General features: G+C 50.1%; 1 protein-coding gene across 7 annotated transcripts in view; it reads left to right on the top strand.

Annotated features, from left to right (window-relative positions):
- AGTPBP1 (ATP/GTP binding carboxypeptidase 1) overlaps positions 1-23,067 on the top strand; it is an 863,873-nt gene that overhangs the window by 668,160 nt on the left and 172,646 nt on the right. For all 7 annotated transcript variants that reach the window (XM_069229549.1, XM_069229567.1, XM_069229576.1 and 4 more), the window contains one exon: positions 8,849-9,002. In XM_069229549.1, the coding sequence (XP_069085650.1) occupies positions 8,849-9,002 (154 nt within the window). The remainder of the gene's footprint in view (positions 1-8,848; positions 9,003-23,067) is intronic.

The following is a 23,067-nucleotide window of genomic DNA, read 5'->3' on the forward strand; positions in this document are numbered from 1 at the left end:
GTGGACTCCTTGACTGAGGAGCTGGGATGGGTCTTTGGTATCCTGCACATACGGGCAAGACAGGGGGTAGGATGAGGGAAGAGGTCAAGTTGGGCAAGGAAAAGCTTTTTAGGGACGGGAGGAGGGAGGAGTGATGGTAGTGGAGGTAGAGGGAGTGGTTGTAGGATGCGCAAGTCTGCTGGATTTGGGTGCAGGTGCATGGGCTGTATGCTGATGTGAGGTGGTTGGCTGTTGGGTGTGAGAGTGCTTGCGTTTGTGTCCTTTAGGGGGGGGGGAACAGACATGGTGGGAGAGGACAGAGGGGACGCGTGCATGGATGTTGTGGAGGTGTCTGCTAGTGAGGTGTGTGTGCTGCTTGTTGTGGTGATGCTGGTGGTGGATGTTGATGTAGTGCATGCAGGTGTGAGTGTGGATGTTACTGGGAGGGAGGCGAAGGAGGAGGAGGGGGAGACAGTTGAGGCAGTGATGTTGTCATGTCTGCAACTGTATGGTGTTTGTGTTAGTGCTTGTGGGATGAAGTGTGGTGCTTGTGTTTGCCTGTGCCGCTCTTGGGTGTTGTGTGCATGCTCGTCTGTATGTGTGCCTGGGATGTGTTGGGGTTGAGGAAAATGGGACTGGGAAGTAGTAGTTGGAGGGGGGACGGTAGAAACAGGGACGATGGCTGCCATCAGAGAGGAGGCCAGAGCCTGAATCGATCTCTTTTGGGCGGCCAATCCAATGTGAATGCCCTCCAGGAATGCATTGCATTGGTGCATCTGGGATACCAGCCACTGGATGGTATTCACAGTGGTTGATTGCCCTACAGAGATGGATCTCAGGAGGTCAATAGCCTTCTGACTCAGGGCAGCAGGGCTCACTGGGGCAGGGCCTGAGGTGCTTGGGACGAAGGAGATGCCCACCCTCCTCGGTGAGCAGGCACAGGCAACTCGCTGAGGAACTACTGGGACGGCAGTGTTGGTACCGGGGTGGCGGCTGTACCTGCAGCTGGGGTTGGTCACAGAGGTGCCTGCCACCACCAGGAAGCTTCCATCGGAGGAGGTATCTGAGTCTGTGTTGTTGCCTCCTGTCTCCCCATGGTGCTCCTCTCGCCCTCCGTTCTACTGGTTCCCTCGGCGTCGGTGGACTCTGCCTCCTGTGCCTTGTGGGATGCAGCTCCCTCTGTCGCCGGTGCCCCTGCTTCTCTGCCAGATGATGGTAATGCACACAAGGACAGGATGACAGAACAAAAAAGGGGGGGAGAGAGGTAAAGGAAACACTGGGTTGGCATACACAGCACCGTCACACACAGGGAACAGGCTAAAGCACTATGCAATTGCACTACCAGTGATATGGGTAGATGCTAAGGCAAGATGAGGGCCACACACCGCTAACTTCAGCACTCCTGGGACCCATGATGCCCTGCCTGAAATAGACTGCTAACAAGTTAGGTTACCTGTATTTGCTATACACCCATTACCCTAGGGATGACCCACACTTCAATGTCTGGTCTGGCCTTAGGAGCACCCTCTAACACACATCCACCACCCAGATCCCACCCCACCTGCCAAAATATGTGATGATACCAACTGTACTAACCCCGTGTGGCTGCTGTGATTCCCTCAAGCACCCATCCAGCTCAAGGTAGGCCACTGCCAGTATGCGGGCCATCAGGGGGGTCAGGGTCCGACGGGCACCCCTTCCTCATTGGGAGGCCATCCCCAGCTGGGCCTCAGCGATCTTCTGTGCCCAGCGTCTCAGGTCCTCCCACCGTTTCTGACAGTGGGTGCTCCACCTGCCATAGAACCCCAGGGTTCGCACAGCGTTGGCGATGGCACGCCATATGCCCTTCTTTTGATGGGCGCTGACCTGCAGAGGCAATACAGACAGGAACACACCATCAAAGAAACAGTCCAGACCACCATACCCGTTTCCATCACCAATGGCAGACACATCGCCCAGTGCACACCATGTACACTGCCCGAGACATTCCCCCATCCCCCGACACGATGCTTGCACACACATCTCCATGCATCCTTCCCACATGCATCGTGCCCAAAGGTTACTCACCTGTTGGTCTGAAGGCCCATTCAGCAGTCCGTACTGGGGTAGGACCCCATCCACCAGTTGCTCCAACTCCTCTGAACTGAAGGCAGGGACCCTTTCCCTGGTCACGGGGGCCATGGTAGGTTCCAGACACAGGTCACAGCAGCACACGCAGTGTAGGTGTTCTCCTGTTGAAGGCCAGGAAACAAGTGAGGAATCAGATAGAAAATGGTGGTCACGTCCACGGTGGTGTACACTGTCACCGCTGGCGCAGATCCCCATTGGCCACTGTACTCCATAGAGCCCCATATTATCCAATGAGGAATTGCACGGCGGTGCAAGACCGCCTTCCGCCACAACACCCAACGTCGGCGGAATTACCTCACTTCCACCTATCCCTACATACAGGACAGGCAGTCGCCATTTCAGAGGGGGGGGGAACAGTCATCTCGACATTAACTGCGTCACAGATTAGATTGCCACGTACCTCGCCATTAACACTGTCCCATTACATAAGTGCACCATGTAGACTGCAGTTGTGGTTCCATTGTTCAAATTGTGACAGGCTACTCACTCTTGTGTCCCTTAGATACCTACCGCTGCGGATGAATAGAAGGTGGAGACATAGCCCTGTGTACAGACCCCTGGTGGACTTAGCTACACTGGAGGACAGGCACATTATCCTCACCTATAGACTGGACAGGGCCACAATCACAGAGCTGTGTGCCCACTTGGAGCCAGACCTGATCTCATCTATCCGTCATTCAACTGGGATCCCCCCTCTTGTTCAAGTGCTATCAGTGCTCCATTTCTTGTCAACTGGTTCCTTCCAAGTGAGGGTGGGCTTGGCAGCAGGAATGTCACAGTCGGTGTTCTCATTAGTGCTAGCAAGAGTGTTGGCTGCCCTCGTAAAACACATGTGCAGCTACATTTCTTTCCCCCAGGTGGAAGAATTGGGCACTGTGAAGGCCGGATTCTGTGGAATGGGACATATCCCCAATATTATTGGGGCGATTGACGGTATACATATTGCGTTTGTCCCCCCCCCTCGCCAGACTGAACAGGTGTTCAGGAATCGTGTTTCCACTAACTGAATGTGCAGATGGTGTGCCTGGCGGACCAGTAAATTTCCCACGTCAATGCTAAGTATCCTAGGTCAGTGCATGATGCCTTTGTTCTGAGGAATAGCAGCATCCCAAATGTGATGGTCCAACTACAGTGGCACAGGGTGTGGCTAATAGGTGAGCCTTGGTCCCCACCCACTGTATGTTAGTGTATGCCATCTGGTGTTAACCCCATAGGATTGTGTGAGGCTAAATGTGCTCCCTCAATACTTGCAGGTGACTCTGGCTACTCATACCTATCGTGGCTGCTAACCCCTGTGAGGAATGCCATGACAGGGACTGAAGAACGTTATAATGAGGCACGTGGGCAAACCAGACGGATCATCGAGAGGACCTTGGGGCTCCTGAGGGCCAGGTTCAGGTACCTCCATCTGACAGGTGGATCCCTGTGCTTCTCACCCGAGGAGGTCTGAAGTAGTGGCATGCTGCATGTTGCGCAGCCTGGCCCTCAGACGCCATGTACCTTTTCTGCAGGAGGAGGAGACTGGAGATGCCCCTGTGGCAGCAGTAGACCCTGATGACAGTGAGGATGAATAGGATGAGGATGAGGATGAGGATGAGGACAACAGAACATCAGTTATCCGTCAGTGCTTCCAATGACACACAGGTGAGACAGTGCAACTGCACATTTCTATGACTATTGGTGTATTCTGTGTGGCTGTAGCATGATGGCATTAACTTCCTTTTTATCTCAACTTACTGTCACCTATGGTTTGTCATTTTACAGATGTTGGTGATATAACAACTGCGCACTGATGTGCTGATGACAGACAGCTTTAGGACATTATTTCTGTGCTCTCACAGTGCACACAGTTCATTTGCAATGGATGTGACTGTTTCCATAAATACACATTTTCAGTACATAAAATACTAGTAGTCAAGTTGTGTTCAAGGGTGTTTTTGTAGTGCTAAGAATTTGAGGGGAAAGTGCAATGGAATGGGGTGATGATGGAGGAAAGCCCAGGGTATTGTTCCAGTCTGTTTGTAATACTGTTGCAGTGCCCAACAGCAGTTCAAAGTGGACAGGGTGACGGAGTGGGACACAAGGGGGACAATCAGGAGAATCTCATTTCCTGCCAGGAGTCTTGGCAAGTGTCTCTGGCTTCTGTCTGGGTCGCAGGGAACGTTTGCGGGGTGGTTCACCTTCTGCAGGGGGAGGGGTGCTGATGGCCTGTGGGTCCTTTGGCAGGGCCTCCTGCCCACTAGCTGCTGAGAAAGTGGAGGGCTGGTCAATGGACTAGCTAGTGGTAGGGGCCTGCTGGTGTGCTGTTCCCTCCCTCATGATGTTGGCCATGTCTGCCAGCACCTCTGCTATGGAGATCAGGGTGGTGTTAATGGCCTGCAAGTCCTCCCTGATCCCCTGATACTGTCCCCCCTGCAGCCGCCTGTTCTCCTGCATGTTTTCAAGGATCTGGCCCATCGTGTCCTGGGAATGTTGGTAGGCTCCCAGGATCTCAGAGAGTGCCTCCTGGAGAGTCGGCTCCCTGGTCCAGTCCTACTCCTGGCACACAGCAGTCCTCCCAGTGTCCCTTATGGCCTGTGCCTCTGTCCCCTGAACCGTGTGCCCACTGCCACTGACCCCAGGTCCCTGATTGTCTTGGGTATGAGGTGTGGCCTGGGGTCCCTGTACAGGTGGGCACACTGCTGATTGACGTGTCCTGGGGACAGAGTTGTGGGTACGCTGGGTGGGTGCTGTGGTGTTGGATACTGAAGGGGGAGGCTCTGTGGTGGATTGTGAGTGGGATTGGGTGACCAGCTGTCCAGTGGTCACTGATGGGCCAGGTAGGTCATCCAGATCCTGAAGTCCAGAGTTACTGTCATCACTGGGGTCATCTTCTGTTGGGGTACTGGATAGTCGTGGCACCTCCTCTTCTCTGACATTGACTGGGGTACCTATGGGTATGTAATTGATGTATTATACTTCATTGGGGTTGGTCATCTGTGTTGGTGCAGTATGTGGGATGGACTGGAGTGATGGGAGTGAGGTTGAGGGTGTGAGGTGGCATGCAGGTACGGGAGGTGATAAGTGGTAAATGTTGACTTACCAGTGTCCAGTCCTCCGGCTACTCCAGTGATCCCTCAGGATGCAGTAATGCCAAGACTTGCTCCTCCCATGCTGTGAGCTGTGGGGGAGGAGGTGGGGGTCCACCGCCAGTCCTCTGTATGGCGAGCTGGTGCCTTGCTGCTATGGAACGTACCTTCCCCCGTAGGTCGTTCCACCTCTTCCTGATATCCTCCCTTGTTCTTGGATGTTGTCCCACGGCGTTCACCCTGTCCACAATTCTCCGCCATAGCTCCATCTTCCTTGCAATGGATATCTGCTGTACCTGTGCTCCAAACAGCTGTGGCTCTACCCTGACCATTTCCTCCACCATCACCCTTAACTCCTTGTCAGTGAAACGGGGGTTCCTTTGTGGGGGCATGGGTGTTGTGTGGTGTGTGTTGGTGAGAGTGTATTAAGTAATGTGGTGGGGTGTGTGATGTGGGGTGCGTGAGGGATGTATGGGTGTAAGTGGTGTATGTCTAGTTGTCGCAGTGGTCTTGGTGTCAGTCTGGTGGCAATGATTTGTATTCTTAAAGGGTTGTGGGTAATGTGGGTGTGTGTTTTATGGTGGTGGGGGTGTGGTGTATATGAATGTCAGGTGTGTGTTTTTTGTATTGGCCAATGTAGTGTTTTATATGTGGGTGCCCATTCTGAGCGCGGCGGTATGTACCACCAATGGTTTACCGCCGTTGAATGTCCGCCGGGGTGATTCGTGGATCATACTGTGATGGGCTTTGTTTTGTTGGCGTAATGGTATGGGTGTTGGGACCACCACTTTTCGACTGATCTTTGGGCCGGCGGATTTGTGCGTGTGGCTGTATTCTGTCGGATTGGTGTGTGTGTGTCATATGGCAAACGGATATTCCCCACTGTGGCGGTATATTGGCAGCTGTCACCGTGGCGGTAAGCGGTATTTACCAACAATGTGATAATGAGGGCCTTAGTGTGTTACTTACCTCCTGTTGGGGTAATTGCCTATCAAGTATTTTTGTTAACAGTGTCACTAAAATAAAGTACCTTTATTTTTGTAACACTGAGTGTTTTCTTTCATGTGTTGAAGTGCTGTGTGACTACAGTGGTACTGCATGAGCTTTGCATGTCTCCTAGATAAACCTTGGCTGCTCATCCACAGCCACCTTTAGAGAGCTTGGCCTCTAGACACTGCCTACACTACACTAATATGGGATTCCTTGACCCGATATAAGGTTTAAGTACCATAGGTACCCACCACACACCAGGCCAGCTTCCTACACTGGGCGTCACAGGCTCATATCTGCTTGTGTAGATAGGTCCACACATCAAATATAATGCACTCTGCCTAAGGGCTCCAAGGCCTGCTGTAGGGGTGACTTACATATATTTAGATGTAGTACTGGGGACATGGCACACGATGGGTGTGCCATGTGGTGTTTTTGCCTGGCTTGCACCACGACATGCAGACTGCAATGGCGGGTGTGTGTGAATTGTTTTTCACGGGGTCCCTGAGGGTGGCACAATACGTGGTGCCCATGCCCTAGGTACCACTTACTAGGAACATGTAGAGGAGTGTGCCAATTTTACAAATGTTTACCTGTTTCTAGGGTAAGAGTACTGGCACTGAAAACCTGTTTAGCATAGACCAAGGGTACTTCAGTTGAAAAACCTCAGTACCATTGAGCGAATAGTGGGAGTGACCATGTCAAAAAGAGCACTTTCCTACTGCCATGTATCCATTAGTGCTCAAACATGTACTGTGCAGCCCTGCAATAGGCCTCCAGGTCAGGGGCATTGAGACCGCCCAAGTCATATGGTAAGGTCAGGGCATCCCAGCTCACCTGGGGTTGCTTCCCTGCCCAGACCGACCTAATCATAAGGGTAGGTAAGTTATCAAACACTGCTCAAGGTAGTATTATTGGGATGTCTGTGAACAGGAATAAGAATCCGGGCAATACCACCATTTTCATAATGGCTATGTGCTCAGTTAGCAATACTGGCAATCTCACCTAACGATCTACATCTTCTAAAAGCCTCTGAATTGTTTTGCAAAAGGTCTGGACTGTGTACACCTGATAGCACACTGATGCCGTTTTTAGCAGTATGTCTTGAAATAATGCATGTAGAATAATAAAATCTTTTGAACAAAAATATTGTATGGAGGATACTCACATCAGCAGAATTCTGTGCAGTAATATAACGAAACATCGCAGTTTCGAACTCATGTATTAATGTGAATGAAAGCTAGCAGAACAAAATATTTTCTGAATAAAATAATACCATTTCGCATCTCTAATTGATTATTTATTTCAAGTTGAGTTTTTGTTAGGTTTTAGACAATATGACTACATCTATAATGTTTGAAGGATCCGTGTAGAGTTCATGATCTTACCTTGTTCTGCGGACAACCATTTTGCCTCATGCTATTTATGGGTAAAAAAAAAGCTTGAGTGGAAGGGTCAGTGTGGTTAGACGCCTCGCTCATCACCGAGAGATGGTTGGTAAAATGTGACCTATATCCCTTGCTCATCTGAAACTTTTGTAATACGATGAGCAGTGTGCTGTGTAGAGCTCTCCAAAGTGGCTTAAATGAAACATTTTGACACTGTACAGTAAGAAGTGTCTTGGTCATTGAAACTGCAATTGGAAATTTTATGCTACATACAGGAAAATGTGGTCGTAAATTACAACCCCAAAGTCTACTTTGTGACTTTCCTCTCCCATTCCCAGTGGCTTTAGGCACTCAGGGGGTCATTCCGACCCTGGCGGTCCATGACCGCCATGGCGGAGGGCGGCGGAAGCACCGCCAACAGGCTCGCGGTACTTCCTGGGCTATTCTGACCGCGGCAGTAAAGCCGCGGTCAGAAAAGGGGAACCGGCGGTTTCCTGACGGTTTTCCCCTGGCCCAGGGAATCCTCCATGGCGGCGCTGCTTGCAGCACCGCCATGGGGATTCCGACCCCCTTCCCGCCAGCCTGTTTCTGGCGGTGTCCACCGCCAGAACCAGGATGGCGGGAACGGGTGTCGTGGGGCCCCTGGGGGCCCCTGCACTGCCCATGCCACTGCATGGGCAGTGCAGGGGCCCCCTAACAGGGCCCCACAAAGATTTTCACTGTCTGCTTTGCAGACAGTGAAAATCGCGACGGGTGCCACTGCACCCGTCGCACCCCTGCAACTCCGCCGGCTCCATTCGGAGCCGGCTTCCTCGTTGCAGGGGCTTTCCCGCTGGGCCGGCGGACGGCCTTTTGGCGGTCGCCCGCCGGCCCAGCAGGAAAGTTGGAATGACCGCCGCGGTCTTTTGACTGCAGTGCGGTCATTCGGCAGTAACCGCATGGCGGGCGGCGACCGCCGCTCGCCGCAGTCAGAATGACCGCCTCAGTGTGCGCACATACTCTTAGTGGCAAAAAGAGCATGGGTGAGCTAGTAAATGTAATGTGAAAGAACCTCAAACAGCATCCTATTTTAAGGGATTCTTTCATGTGGAGAATTGCATGTATTTATCTGCTCTGTGAACATATTCGAAAACCACTGTTAAAGGTCAGTAACTTTTTCAAACTTGCTGCTGTCATTTTGTTTTGACATTATCAATTGTAATATATTTGAAGTTGGTAGAACATTAATTTGATTTGTTTTAAATATAAACTAATAACACAAACTGGAAATTCTTCTTTCTTTCTGAAATGAAGATGCATCTGCAAAAATTGGAATCCACTGTTAACTCTCAGCAGGTCTATTTTCGACATGATGGTTTATGTGAAACTCTAGGTGGGAATGGTTGCCCAGTACTCACCATAACAGCCATGCCTCAGTCTAACCAATATGAGCAGATCTGTCAGTTCAGTAAGTATATTTGTATTGTGAGCACTCCTAAATGTGTGCATTTTTTTGTCATTTGAGATAGATAATGTGGTAGGAATATTGATTTTGCCAAACACAATTACTATTATTGGAAAGTTTAATTATGCTTATCAACAACTATAAGCTGGACGTCAGACATAGGGGGTATTCCGACCCCGGCGGGCGGCGCCCGCCGGGCGGAAACCACCCAAACACCGCCCCGCGGTCAGATGACCGCGGGGGGCATTCCGACTTTCCCGCTGGGCCGGCGGGCGATCTGCAAAAGATCGCCCGCCGGCCCAGCGGGAAAGCCCCAGCAAAGATGAAGCCGGCTCCGAATGGAGCCGGCGGATTTGCTGAGGTGCGACAGGTGCAGTGGCACCCGTCGCGATTTTCAGTGTCTGCCAAGCAGACACTGAAAATCTTGCTGGGGCCCTGTTAGGGGGCCCCTGCACTGCCCATGCCAGTGGCATGGGCAGTGCAGGGGCCCCCAGGGGCCCCACTACACCCGTTCCCGCCAGCCTCTTCCTGGCAGTGTAAACCGCCAGGAACAGACTGGCGGGAAGGGGGTCGGAATCCCCATGGCGGCGCTGCTTGCAGCGCCGCCATGGAGGATTCCTTTGGCCAGGGGAAAACCGGCGGGAAAACCGCCGGTTTCCCTTATCTGACCGCGGCTTTACCGCCGCGGTCAGAATTGGCCAGGAAGCACCGCCAGCCTGTTGGCGGTGCTTCCGTGGTCGTTGGCCCTGGCGGTCAATGACCGCCAGGGTCAGAATGACCCCCATAATGTGGTGATAGATAAAATGTTCCCTGTGTATGTACCATTTGCAGCACCAACATTGTTCTAAAAATAAATGTCTGTACTTTTAATGTTTCTTCTCGGAAACGACGAGATGTACATCAGTAGTTCCTTTATGATATGTAAGATTGCAGCTCTTGTTTCAACACTGCAGGGAAAGAAATGTTTCTCTTATGAAGAATTTGTCGGGTAAGACTACGGAATCTTTTCTGTGTATCCTTTCAATACAAACACAAATAAATACAAATGGTGCCGGTGTTAGTGATCTGGATAACTTACACCCAGTTACAAACCTACTCTTTCTTTGGGAATTCCAAGAAAATGAGATAGAGGCTTAGCTGAACCTTATCATAACTTAAAATCACCTTGTTGACAAACTATTCTGGCTTCAGATTAGAAACAGCAAATGTACAAATAGCAGAGGATGTTCTTCACATCGTAGATCAAGGTGACTCTTGCCTCCTCATCCTATTAGACCTTTCCTCAGTATTGTACACGATAAATTTCTCAACCTTACTAGAAATTCGTAAAGTTTAAATGAGACTGAATGGCACAGTTCTGAACTGGTTGTAATCTTACCTCATAAACTGATGTTACCTTTTAAAACTGACCATCCACTCCCACCTTTCAGCTCTTAGGGTGTACCCAGCACTTAATTCTAACTTGTGGTTGCCACTGGGGACCACCAACACCTATTTTAGGGGAGGTGGACATTTTATATTTGTTGTGCAGTAGCAGTCACGATTATCAAAAATTGAAAGTAAACAGGACTTGTAAATGTGACTGTATGGCATCACCAACTAATGAGCATCCTGCCCACCTTTTGACAGGATTATAAACTGCAGTTTAGTAATTAGATTATATATTGCCAAAGTGCAGTGATATTGTGTGTCATTGGTGCAGTCATGTTACAAAAAAGCAGTTCAGGGTGCTTAAGACAATAAGCCATGAATAAAGTACAGCATAATTTGTAGAAGTGGGACACCAGTGTCGAAAGAGGGCAGGCAACAGTTTTAGATGGTTACAGGGAAGTTATAGTTAGGTTCTTAATTTACTTGTACAAAACCATAGAAATTCAGCAGTTATAGTTTTTTATTTTAAGTAACTATAACTCACCCCCTGTGGTAATTATAGCTCACGGCATTGCCATGCACAGTTTTCTTATCAATAATTTTATTGCAAATGTTGCAGTGATAATATCAAATATGCCATACAAGATCTCATCAGTGATATAATATGTGGAGTAATTAGCTGTACATGGCAAAGGCAAGAGGTATAGTTACCTTAGGAGGTGAGTTATAGTTATTTGAAAGAACTCTAACTATGGTGGTGCGTAGGGCAGCTGAGGTACTGGACCTAGATCTTTCTACAGTGCTGGTCAGGACTAACCTCCTGACTGAGGTGCATCAGCCCGGGGTTTCCAAATTGGAATCAATGTTAACCTGTACTGAAGCCCTCACGGATGTCCTGCTGGGGGACGTGGTCCAAACCCAGCACAGGGACACCTGTAAATAGGACAACTGGCCGCCGTCAGTGCCCAGCTCCAAGTTGTAGGAAGCTGGCCTGGTGTGCAGTGAGCACCTGTGGGGTTTTCACCTTATACCAGGTTCAGGTATCCCCTATTAGTGAGGTGTAGACAGTGTCTAGGAAGTCAGGGCTCTATAGAGGTAACTGTGGATGAGCAGCCAAGACTTATCCAAGATACCTGCAAAGCTTATGCCATACCACTACAGTCACATAGCACTTACACACATGAAAGAACCACTCAGTGTTACAAAAATGAAGTTACTGTATTGTAGTAACACAAATATTAAAAAACTGTATATGCAATACTCTACTAGGAGGTAAGTAAACACAAATACATTAGAAGTCAGTGATTAGCGTAGAAAGCAATAGCAAATAGAGAAAACAACAGCAAATAGTGAAGGCCCTAGAGGAGACCAAACCATATAATAAGTGAGTGGAATGTGAAAGGTAGTCCCCCACCCATTGAGGTGGAATCAGTAGAGGAGAGCTGGAGGAAGTAGGAACCCCAAAAGGTAAGTACTAGGGTTCCCCCCAGTGACCAGGAGAGAAGATGTAAGTACCTGTTTTTTTCCCCAAACCCACAGGAGAAATTTGGAAAAGGACTGTGCAAGACTCAAACAGGACTGGAAGAAACCAAAGTTGGATCCTGACAAAAGAGGACCTGCAAAAGAAGGGGACCAAGTCCAGTCTGAGTTGGAGTGTCCAGCTGTGGCAGGAACCACTACCCACCCTTCAGTGGATGCAGGATTAGATTGACGGTGGATGAAGAAAGTTAGCAGTGCAGCAGAGGAGCAGAAGAGGAGTTCCAGAAGTGATGCAAATGATGTTCCATGTCATCGGTCTTGACGCAGTCAGTCAGTGGTGTGGGAAAACCACCAACAAGCCTTGGCAAATGCAAAGGTCTGAGAAGAAGGTTTTGCAAGGCTGAAGAGGACCAGCAAGGCCCAGGGGACAGGACCCAAGGAGGGGAGTCCAAGGTGACCTTCAGCAGCTGGCAGAGTCACAAGAAGAGGAGGCAGCCCCCACAGGCGACCCGCAGGCAACAAGTACATAAGTCGCAGTGAGGCCCACTCAGCACACCTGAAGAGGAGACACACTTTGCTGGAGCAGCAAGCAGGAGACTGTGCTTTGCAGGGAAGAGTGCTGGAGGCTGGGGCTACACGGAGACTGAAGATCCTTGGGAGGAGGAACAAACAAGCCCTAGTAGCTGCAAGAGTCGCAGCGCACAGGGGTACTGTCCTGCAAGGAGAGGCAAAGGCTTACCATCTTCCTAGTTGGACAGGTGGAAGAGAGGACCAAGGGGACCACTCCAGACCCCCACCTGTGAATCAGGATCAATGCAGCTATGGAGGAGAGAAGATCTACGCAGCCAGTCGTTATTGCAGTTGGTGCCTGCGGATGCAGGTAGTGAATTCCTTCATTCCAAGGGAGATTCCTTATTGCTTCTTGTGCAGACTGAAGACTCGTCGCCCTCAGAGGATGCACAGCCAGGGAAATGTTGCTGTTGCTGGAAGGAGCCGGAGAAACAATGTTGCAGAGCGGAGTCGTCCCTGGAGTTGCAGACTGTCAGTACAAGTAGGATCCAGTTGCAGTCCCATTAGCCAGAAGATGATGTAAACGATGCAGATGAGTTCTGCTGGGTGTTGCCTCTCTCTCCCAAAGGAAATCCTTTGTTCTGCCTTCTTCTGCTTGAGCTGGTCGGGCAGCAGGAGGGCAGAAACCTGTCTGGGAGGTGGCAGCTGTGCTGGCAGCCCAGAAAACCCCTGAAGACTGGTAGGAGCAATGCTGGGGACCCTCTAAGGGGTCCCCAGAGAGCATGGCATCATGCAACCAATACTGTCAACAATATTGGGGTATGATTCTGACATGTTTGATACCAAACATGCCTAGGTTCGGAGTTACCATTAGGTAGTGACCTGTGTCCAGTACATGGGTAAAGTGGCTTCTCCGCACTTACAAAGTACAGGGAAATGGGGCTGGAGGTTGTAGGGGCACCTCTGCTCTTGCAAGGGTGCCCTCACACACCGGTACCTGCACCCTGTCCTCTGTGCTAGGAGGGCCTGCCATAGGGGTGACTTACAGTGACCTGGTGCAGTGACCTGTAGTGAAAGGGTGCATGCACCTTTTCACGCAGTCTGTAATGGCAAGCCTGCAGACACATTTTGCATGGGCTCCCATGGGTGGCACAATACATGCTGCATCCCATGGGGAACCCCTGGTACCCCAGTGCCATGGGTACCTAAGTACCATATACAAGGGACTTATATGGGGGCACCATTATGCCAATTGTGGGGTGTGCTAAATCCTAAGCAACCACATTTAGAGGGAGAGAGCACAGTCACTGGAGTCTGGTTAGCAGGATCCCTGTGAACACAATCAAAACACACTGACAGCAGGCAAAACGTGTGAGTAACCTTGCCAAAAAGAAGTTTCTTTCCTACACATGTGATCTTAGCTTCCCCACACAACACCCCACCCCGGAGAAGTGGGTGGTCCAAGCCTCCTCTTCCCATGGCACCATCCCTTCCATTCCCCCCCCCCCCCCACCCCTGGATAGGGAATCCAAGAGGCTGGACCAGCTTGAGAAGAAGAGGTTTTCTTTTGCCAGCCTGGCATTGAGGTCAGTAAACACCTCATGCCTATTGGGCCATTTTTCCCATACTTTATGGGATATGGAAGTGCAGGTTCTGCCTAAGGTCCCAGAGGGCACGCGGGACACGCTCCTCTCAAGCACTCAAAGATGGGAGAGATGCAGCCAAGTTTACTATCAAGAGTGGTTTGGACATGACTGGCTCACTGGGTAGAGCGATTTCGTTGACGGAGGCCCTTCGTCGCCACACCTGGCTTCGTACATCTTGCTTTTCTGGGGATGTCCACGCAAACCTTATGGACAATGCCCTTTGATGGGTCCTGCAAATTTGATGAAAAGGCAGGCTATGCGCTGGAGCGCTTCAAGGACACCTTGGATATGGCCACATCCTTGGGCCTCTCGGAGATCTCTCACCAACAGTGTTTTACACCCCTTTCAAATCTTTGGAAGGGTCGGGGTACCACGCCGTTCACAGACCAGCCACTGACCTCCATCGGGTCAGCATCCTGTGTGGGGACAAGATTGTGGTACCGTCAGACTCAGCGGCTCTGGCCAGAAGTCGTCCACCACCGAGCACCCCTCCTCCACAGCATCCAAGTCCTAGTGTGATTCTGCAAGACCATACGTGTCCAGTTGGAGGAAGGATTACATTTTATCTCCCTCACTGGCGGTCCATAACATCAGACAAATGGGTCTTGCAGATCATACAGAAAAGCTATTCTCTCCCCTTCCAGTCTTTCCCTCCATGTATGCCTCTGTTAAAAGAACGGCTGATGGAGGATCACAAAGTTTTGCTCTGCGAGGACGTTAGAGCTCTCTTTGCCAAGGGAGCCATAGAAAGGGTCCCGATGTCTGAAGTAGGCAGTGGTTGTTGTACCCGCTACCATCTGATATCCAAAAAAAACAGTGGTATTCGACCTGTTCTAGATTTGCAGGACATCAGTCTCTTCCTCAAAAGGAGAAATTCAAAATGCTCACTCTGGCTCTGGTCTTGTCTGCACTAGACCAAGGAGACTGGATGGTACCGTTGGACTTGCAGGATGCATATTTTCATACCCCTATCCTCCCTGCCCACAAGCGTTACTAGCGGTTCAAGGTGGGCCATGAGCACTTTGTTTACTCTGCTCCCCTTCTGTCTCACCAGTGCCCCTCTGGTGTTCACCAAAGTGATAGCAGTGGGTGCAGCTCATCTGCGCAGGTCAGGGGTTTCAGTCTTCCCCTTCTTGGATGACTGGCTTTGAATTCTCCTTCGCCCCAGGCTGTCATCACCCACCTTCAGACTATGGCAAGCCTTCTGCATTCACTGGGGTTCACTATAAACGTGCCAAAGTCACACCTGACTCCCTCTCCAAAGTTCCCTTTCATCAGAGCTGTTCTGGACCCAGAGCAGTTTGGGGCTTATCCTCCCGAGCAGCAAGTCGAGGATATTTAGGTTATGATTCCGATGTTTCGGCCTCTAGTCTGGATTTCAGTGAAACAGACGCTGAGGCTGTTGGGCCTCAGAGCCTCTTGCATCCTGTTAGTGAAATATGCCAGATAGCATATGAGGGCTCTGCAGTGGGTCCTGAAGTTCCAGTGGGTATAGCATATGGGGAATCTCACTGACACAGTTCAGATCTCTGAGAGAACTGCAAAATATCTGCAGTGGTGGTTGATGAACTGGGATTGGGTCAGAGACAGACTCCTCTCCCTTCCGCTACCAGATTTCACAGTAGTGACAGATGCATCACTTCTGCAATGGGGCGGCCAGCTGGAAGAGGTGGAGATCAGAGGCCTCTGGTCTCTGGCAGAATCCGGACTCCATATCTACTTACTGGAGCTCCGGGCGATCCGACTAACATTGAAAGCATTTCTTCCTGTTATAAAAGGGAAGATGGTGCAGGTGTTCAGTATCGCAATGTGGTACTGCAACAAGCAGGGCTGTGTGGGGCTGTGGACCCCTTGTCAAGAGACCCTGTGTCTCTGGACATGGCTGGAACAGCAGGGCATAACCCTGGTGGTTCAACACCTCGTAGGGTCTCTGAATGCCAGGGCAGACGAACTCAGCCATCGATGCCTAGCGAATCACAAGTGGTGTCTCCACCCAGAGGTGGTACAAGGACTCATTCAGCAATGGGGGAGAGCCTTGGTTAGGTCTGTTTGCTTCCTCAGAGAACATGCAATGTCAGCAGTATTGAGCATTGGAGTTTCCAAGGCGGCACTCGCTTGGTGACGCTGTTTGGAGTGAGTGGAGTTCAGGCCTCCTGTACGCCTTTCCACCCATACCACTTCTGCCCAGAATTCTCAAGAAGATCAAGAACGACCGGGCCCAAGTAATCCTGGTGGCTTCAGACTGGGCACAGAGAGTATGGTATCCCAAGCTTCTGAAAATGAGCATTGATCTCCGATCAGGATGCCGCTTCGGGAAGATCTTCTGTCGCAGCAGCAAGGGAAGGTTTTCCACCTGACCGTGTCAACTCTGCGCCTTCATGCGTGGAGATTGAGCGGCAACAGTTTTTTTAAAAAATTATCTTTTTTCATTAAATTTCAGACCAAAAGAATATAAAGAATAACAGGCGGTGCACCCAGCAGGGACAGAACCATGTGTCTATACAATTGCACTTTGGGACCTATGCACATAAGAAGCTCATACATAAAGAAGCGTGACACATAAAGGGCAGTAATGTGAGTTATAGGAGGATTACGTATATCATTCACCATTTTCACTGAGAGGTCAAAGAGTCAATCATCAGCAATGTCTCTGTTCTGGATATCCTCACACTATTGGCAGCAGGGTGCTCTTGGGTAGAATCACCCAGCATCCTGGAGTCATCCAGGGTCGACAAGTGGTCCCTCAAAGGCTGCCAAATGTCATTTGGCCGTGAAGCCGGTGGCCGCAGAGAGACATATATCTCGCTAGTTGTGTCACAGTATATGAGGCTCCAGACCCACGCTTGCACCATAGGCAGCGTCCCGGAGCCCCAGTGTAGAGCTATCTCCCGTCTTACCAGGAGAAGAGCTATGGCAGCAAAGCATTGTAGAGGTTTAGTAATATTCTCCACATATCCCAGCAATACCATCAGGGGGTCAGGAGTGACAGCGGTACCCACCATAGACGACAAAGTATAAAAAACATTCCTCCAATATACCACCACCCCGTCACATGTTAATTTTAAATGAGCAAAGTCTGCATTTTCTGCCTTACACTTCAGGCCTGCAGAGGATCGGAAGGGGTCTATTTTTGCTAAGGTACTGGGCGTCAAATAAATTCTACGAAGAAATTTATAATGTACAATTTTGTGTCTATGATTTAAAGATACAGTGCGTGTTTGAGAACAACAATCATACCATATCCTATCGGACAGCTGATGCTTCAAGTCCACCTCCCGCACCCTCCTGTCCTGACGCGGAGAAGCTCAAGGGATTCACGGTACAACTTGGAAACCAAGCTAGCGCTGGAATCTGCTGTTATAATTAGTGTGAGAGGTGAGAAATCAGAGGGCGTTACTGCATAAGTAGGCAAAAGCGCCCACAGTGTGCTGTGCAAACATCGAAGGACAAAATGATCCATCTATGTGGCGGATTCAAAATGGCTGTCCTCCGTTTGCGAGAATATATGATCTTGCGGGAAGAGGTCGCCTATAGTGAAAGGCTGGAGAGAACAAAGTGTATGTTGCACCAGCTTCTCTGCCGTAAGGGGTAGCCATGGATTGTTGCCTAGAGGGAGCACTGCTGAGAATAGCAAGTTACAAGGCAAAAGACGGGCCAATCAACACCATGCCCAGCACATCATGGCCAATGGCTGAACGTCTGCAGGATCCAATGGATGGCCAAGTGGTAACAGCGGTTGTAATCGGATAGGGAACACAGAGTCCCTCTCTGGTATTGTATATGGTAGCAGGGCATCCTGGTGATACCAATAGTATGCTTAGTGGCATTGGGCAGCTAGGTAGTATAGCTGAAAAGGGGGGACCCCAAGAGCCCCACGCTCAGTGTCAGTTCCGCCCAATGTACACAGGGGCTCTTCCCAGCCCAAATCAACCACATCAGAGAACTCTGTAATGTGGTGAAAAATGTATTGGTGAGGGGAATCAATATGTTAACAAAGAGAAATAAAAAGCTCGGAAGCACCACCATTTTAATTAATGCAGTGCGGCTAGCCATTGATAATGTGAGGTGGATCCAGCGTTCTACCCGCATATTTAGTCTTTCCGCTGCTGGTCCATAATGTAGTCTGAGTATATGCTCCTTCTTCCGATGTATACATACCCAGATACTTAAACTGGCCCTCACGCCAGGAGAGAGGGAACTCCCATTTCACTGGGGTAGTCACCTCTGTGAGGGGAAACAGCTTGGACTTATGCCAGTTAATCCGCAAGCCAGAGAAATCACTAAACTGAGATATCCCTGCCATCACCAGGCTCAAATTGGTGACGGGGTGGAGAAGAAACAAGAGGATGTCATCCGCTTATAAGGAGACCAATAAAGGTCAGGTCTTGAATTGCAATCCCCTGTGTATGTGTTTTTCCGGAGGTGATGTACCAGAGGGTCCATTGCAGTTATGAAAAGGAGGGGCGACAGAGGGAACCCCTGCCGGGTTCCCCTGGTGATGGGAAAAACCTGTGACAGTGTGCCATTAACCCGGATATGGGCAGTAGGGGAGGAGTACAGTAGCATTATCAAGGAGACGAAGCCCTGGGGCATACCGAGCTTACGGAGGGTGGCCTCTAGAAAGGGCCACTCTAAAGAATCAAAAGCCTTCTCCGCATCTAATAAAGCAACCGTAGCTGGTATTTTTGGGGAGACTCTATGAAGGGACACGAACACCATGCACACGTTCAGTGACCTGGACCTGTGTGGCACAAATCACGATTGAGCTGGTGAGATTATCTGGTCCAGCAGTAGGGACAGCCGGTTAGCCACCATCTTTGCCAGAGTTTTATTATCAAAATTCAGAAGTGACAATGGTCGGTATGAGGCACAGAGGGTGGGGTCTTTGTCTGGTTTTAACAGCAAAGTGACGACGGCCTCCCAGAGCGTGGGCGGGACCACTCCCTCATCCATGGCCTCCTGGTGCATGTCCAGAAGGTGGGGGGCCAGGATGTGCTTGTATGCCTTATAAAAGACACCCGTAAATCTGTTTGTGCCTGGCGCCTTAGAGCCATTTAATGAATCAATAGCTAGCATAACGTGAAGGGTTTGGTTAGATGCTGCAGTTGTGGCGAGCTCAGCCACACCATGGCCACCTCTTCCAGATACCGCACCATCTTAGGGGAGTGGTTCTGTATGCGGGCGGTGTAAAGTTGCTTATAATAATTAAATAGTAGTGTCTGTACCTCAGAGGGCATTGAGATCTTCTTGCCACAGGGCCCTTGCACTTCAGGAATATAAGAGATTGACCTAGGGGGGTGCAGAAGGCACGCCAAAGTGCGGCTAGGCCTCTCACCCTTGCCGTACCGACGTGCCCTGGCATATTCACCCAAGAAGTTGGCCTCGTGTTCCACCAAGTCCCAAAATGTGTCCAGCAATTTAGTTCGGGTAAGCCGATCTGCCCCTGTGCGTCGCAAGGCCGCCCCACTGTCTTCCTCTGCTAGTGCAGCTTCAATATGGCTAATATTCTGGCAGATAGTTTGCAGAACACCCTAGTGCTTAGGTATAGTGATCCCTCTAATGTAGGCCTTGAACGCCTCCCATAGTGTAGCTTTAGATGTAACTGTGGCTGTGTTAATGGCAAAGTATTCTATAATAGTGGTACTGATATCCGAGCAGGACACCTCATCCTGTAGGGAAGTGCCATGGGCACTCAAAATAGTCCAGGCAGGAAATGCATAGGTCAGGTCGGACTGGAGAGTGGTCTGAATGAGACCGAGGGAGGTGGGAGAGAGATCAAAGCCAGGGCAATGTCTGTGGTGACATAAGACAGAAATCAATGCGGAACCAAGTATTACGAGGGGCACAGGTATTATGAGGGGCAGAATAGAATGTATGGATTAGTGTGGCAGAGGGCGATATCCACCAGGGGTTATGTCACGTAAAACTTTCAAAGATTGGGGTTTATTCGCAGGGTGCAAGGATGTGGTGTCCAGGCTTGTATCTTGGTGTAGATTAAGGATGTCTTGCTCTATACTTCGACACGGAATCTGTCATACCATATCGGGGACTCAGACCCCAAAGGGCGACCTTGGCGTTTTGAAACTTCCGTCTGGCCTCCTATACCGCCATCATGAAGTCCGGGTAGAAGGAGATCGTGGCTCCTTGGTATTGCAGGAGTCTTTTCGTGGGCCAAGCGGAGTGGTGTATCGCGACCTCTGTAGTCTAGAAGGCATGCAACAATCGGACGCGGGGGTCAAGGGGGTGAGGGTGGTTCCTGGCACGGGTCGTGCCAAGAGGGATCTGTACACCGTTCCACCACGAATGTGGGGGTGAAGTTAGCACGATCAAACAATGCTGTGAGCAAACGTTTGACAAAGAGGTCCATGCACACTGTGTTAGTCGTTTCCGCCGCCCCCAGGTTTAGAAGATTATTGCATCTGCCCCGCGCCTCCAGGTCCTCATTTTTTATGGCGACTGTGCGTAGACGGAACGCCAGTACTTCCAACCTCTTGGTCATTTTAGCAGTGGCATCCTCCGTCTTGGAGATTCGGTCCTCTGAATGTGCCATTCGCCCATCGTGCCGGTCAAGACACTCCCCCATCTGATCCAAGCGGCTAGCTATGGTATGAAACCTGGTTTTGATGGCCCTGAAAGTGGTGCAAGTATTGTAGTGGTGTTGGTGGGCATGTCAGATTCGTCGTCCATGCGGGCCCCTGTCTCAGACATTGTAGGCACGTTATGTTGAGGTGTCTCCTTCTGCTTGTCAAACGCAAGCTTCCGTTGTTTGGGATCTCCTCAGCCCATTGTCTATATGGGGCTCTGGGGGCTGTGAGGGGGTAGTCGCCAGTGCAAGGGGCCAGTGCTCCAGTGTCCAGGCTCGATGCCCCAGAGCCAAGTATCTCACCTCCGCTTCGCCAGCTGCAGTTACTAATTAGCAGTGTGCTGGTAGGGCCTCCTCCTCTCCGGGCTGCCCCTATGAGACCTCCAATGTGCCAGGCCCAGCACAACACAAGCCACCTCAGGCTGTTCCCATCAGCCAGCAGTGGGAAGAGAGGGCTGAGTCCCCTCAGAGTGCTCCTCCAAGAGGGTGGGGGTTTTGCACGTCGGCGAAGCCAGACCAGCTCCCTTCTGACCAGAACTGAAGGATAAAGGGGGATCTTTTGGCAAGCGGTATTTCTCGAGCCGCTTGGCTGACCTACGCCTTAGGCCCACCACAGCCCCTGTCGCTGCGGGGCCTCAGAAGCGCAAGGCTGTCTTGCAGGGCGTTACAGGCCCGGGGAAGAGGATAGACTCCACCAACTGGACCCAAAAAGAGCATTGTCGTTCTACCTTGACCACACAAAAGAGTTGTGGGTGGATGACCAACTCTTTGTTGGGTACGTGGGAGCAACGAAGGGTCAGGTAGTGCAGAAACAAACTATTTTGCACTGGGTCATTCTCTGCATTAAGACCTGCTACGCATTGGCCAAGAAACCGCCTCCTGCAGGGTTGAGGGCTCATTCCATCAGGGGCAAGGCTGCTACCACTGCGCCAGCACGAGGTGTTCCAGTCCTGGATATCTGTCAGGCAGCAACGTGGGCATCTTTGCACACTTTTGGAAGACACTACTGCCTGGACAGTCATGTCTGTAGAGACGGACACTTTGCCCATTCAATCGTGCAGGACTTTCTAGTGTGAAGATCTGTTCGCAGCCCACCGCCAGAAGGTTATGGCTTGGGTATCTACTCTAAGGTAGCGAATCTGCAGCTAGAAGTCTCTATCAGATGCACAAGTTACTTACCTTTGGTAAAGCATTATCTGGTAGAGACTCTATCTAGCTGCAGATTCCTTATGCCCACCCATGCCTTCCCGCTCTGCGTACTCATCTAATAGGGTCAGGGATTGTCCCTTTCAGGGCCCTAGATTTTGCACTGACAAACTGTTAGTTATTTTCATGGCTCTGGCGTGGAAGTTAATGGAAAAGGAACTGATGTACGTGCGCCTGGGTGGTGCCTTTATAAGCAACTGTGACATCACAGTCTGCTCCAGTGATGCCGACGACGCAGTGAGGATTCCGAACGATGCCACCCGATGGTGCGCGCAAGGGTATTGCTCAGCAAAACTTCTGAATTCCAAGCTGATGCCAAGAAATTCTGAGGTAAGGAATCTACAGCTAGTTAGAGTCTCTACCAGATAATGCATTACCAAAGGTAAATAACTTGTTCTTCAGAACTATAACCTTCCAATAACCTTTTTTTCTGGTGAATTTCTATGGTTTTTTAACGTAAAGTAATTTTAATTACTGCACGTTATTCCAACCCCCGCCACGCAAGACCTCTGCTCCGTGTGTGCCGGGGTTGGTCTCAAGCCAAGCACTTATAACCACCCAACCCCATGCCACGCATGGCCTTTGCAATGTATGTTGGCCACAGGGCCTGTCTTTGTCAGTGGTTCTGTGAGTGGGTGTCTGAGTGTCTGAATGGGTCAGAAAGTGGGTGTGTTAGTCTATGAGTGGTTCTGAGTGGGTGCATGAGAGTCTGAGTGGGTGCCTGAGTCTCTGAGTACATTCATGAGTGAATAAATTAGTGTATGAATGAGTCTGGTTTTTCTTTCAATTTTTTTCATATTTGTGAATATTTTGCAAATAAATTGCAAAATGTTTGACAATTCTCAAATTTCCACAAATACTGCGCATGGTGACGCAAAATTATTTAAAACCCATGATTTACTCCTAAAAACACCTACATCACATTGCAGGGGTCAAGGTATCTTCACCCTGACCCCTTATGCCACTTTCAGTTTGGAATTTCACCCACGGGGACCGCGTTCCGTGAGATAAAATGGTGGCTGCAACTTTCGAGTCAGGTTGTGGGCAGCCAATTACAGGGCATCTTTACGCATGCGTACTCGTGAAAATGCGCATATTATTTGCAATACATTTGGGGCCAGAGATACATTTATTTTCCCTTTAATATCTCAAAAACTACTGAACAGATACACTCCAAACAATCAAAAGATCTATCTGCATAGCGGAAGCTAGCTTTCTGCCAAATTTGGTGTAATTCTGTCCAGTGGTTCGGACTGTAGACGTGTCTAAAGGT

The sequence above is a fragment of the Pleurodeles waltl genome, chromosome 1_1 (genome assembly GCF_031143425.1).
Source record: "Pleurodeles waltl isolate 20211129_DDA chromosome 1_1, aPleWal1.hap1.20221129, whole genome shotgun sequence".
Taxonomy (NCBI): Eukaryota; Metazoa; Chordata; class Amphibia; order Caudata; family Salamandridae; genus Pleurodeles; species Pleurodeles waltl.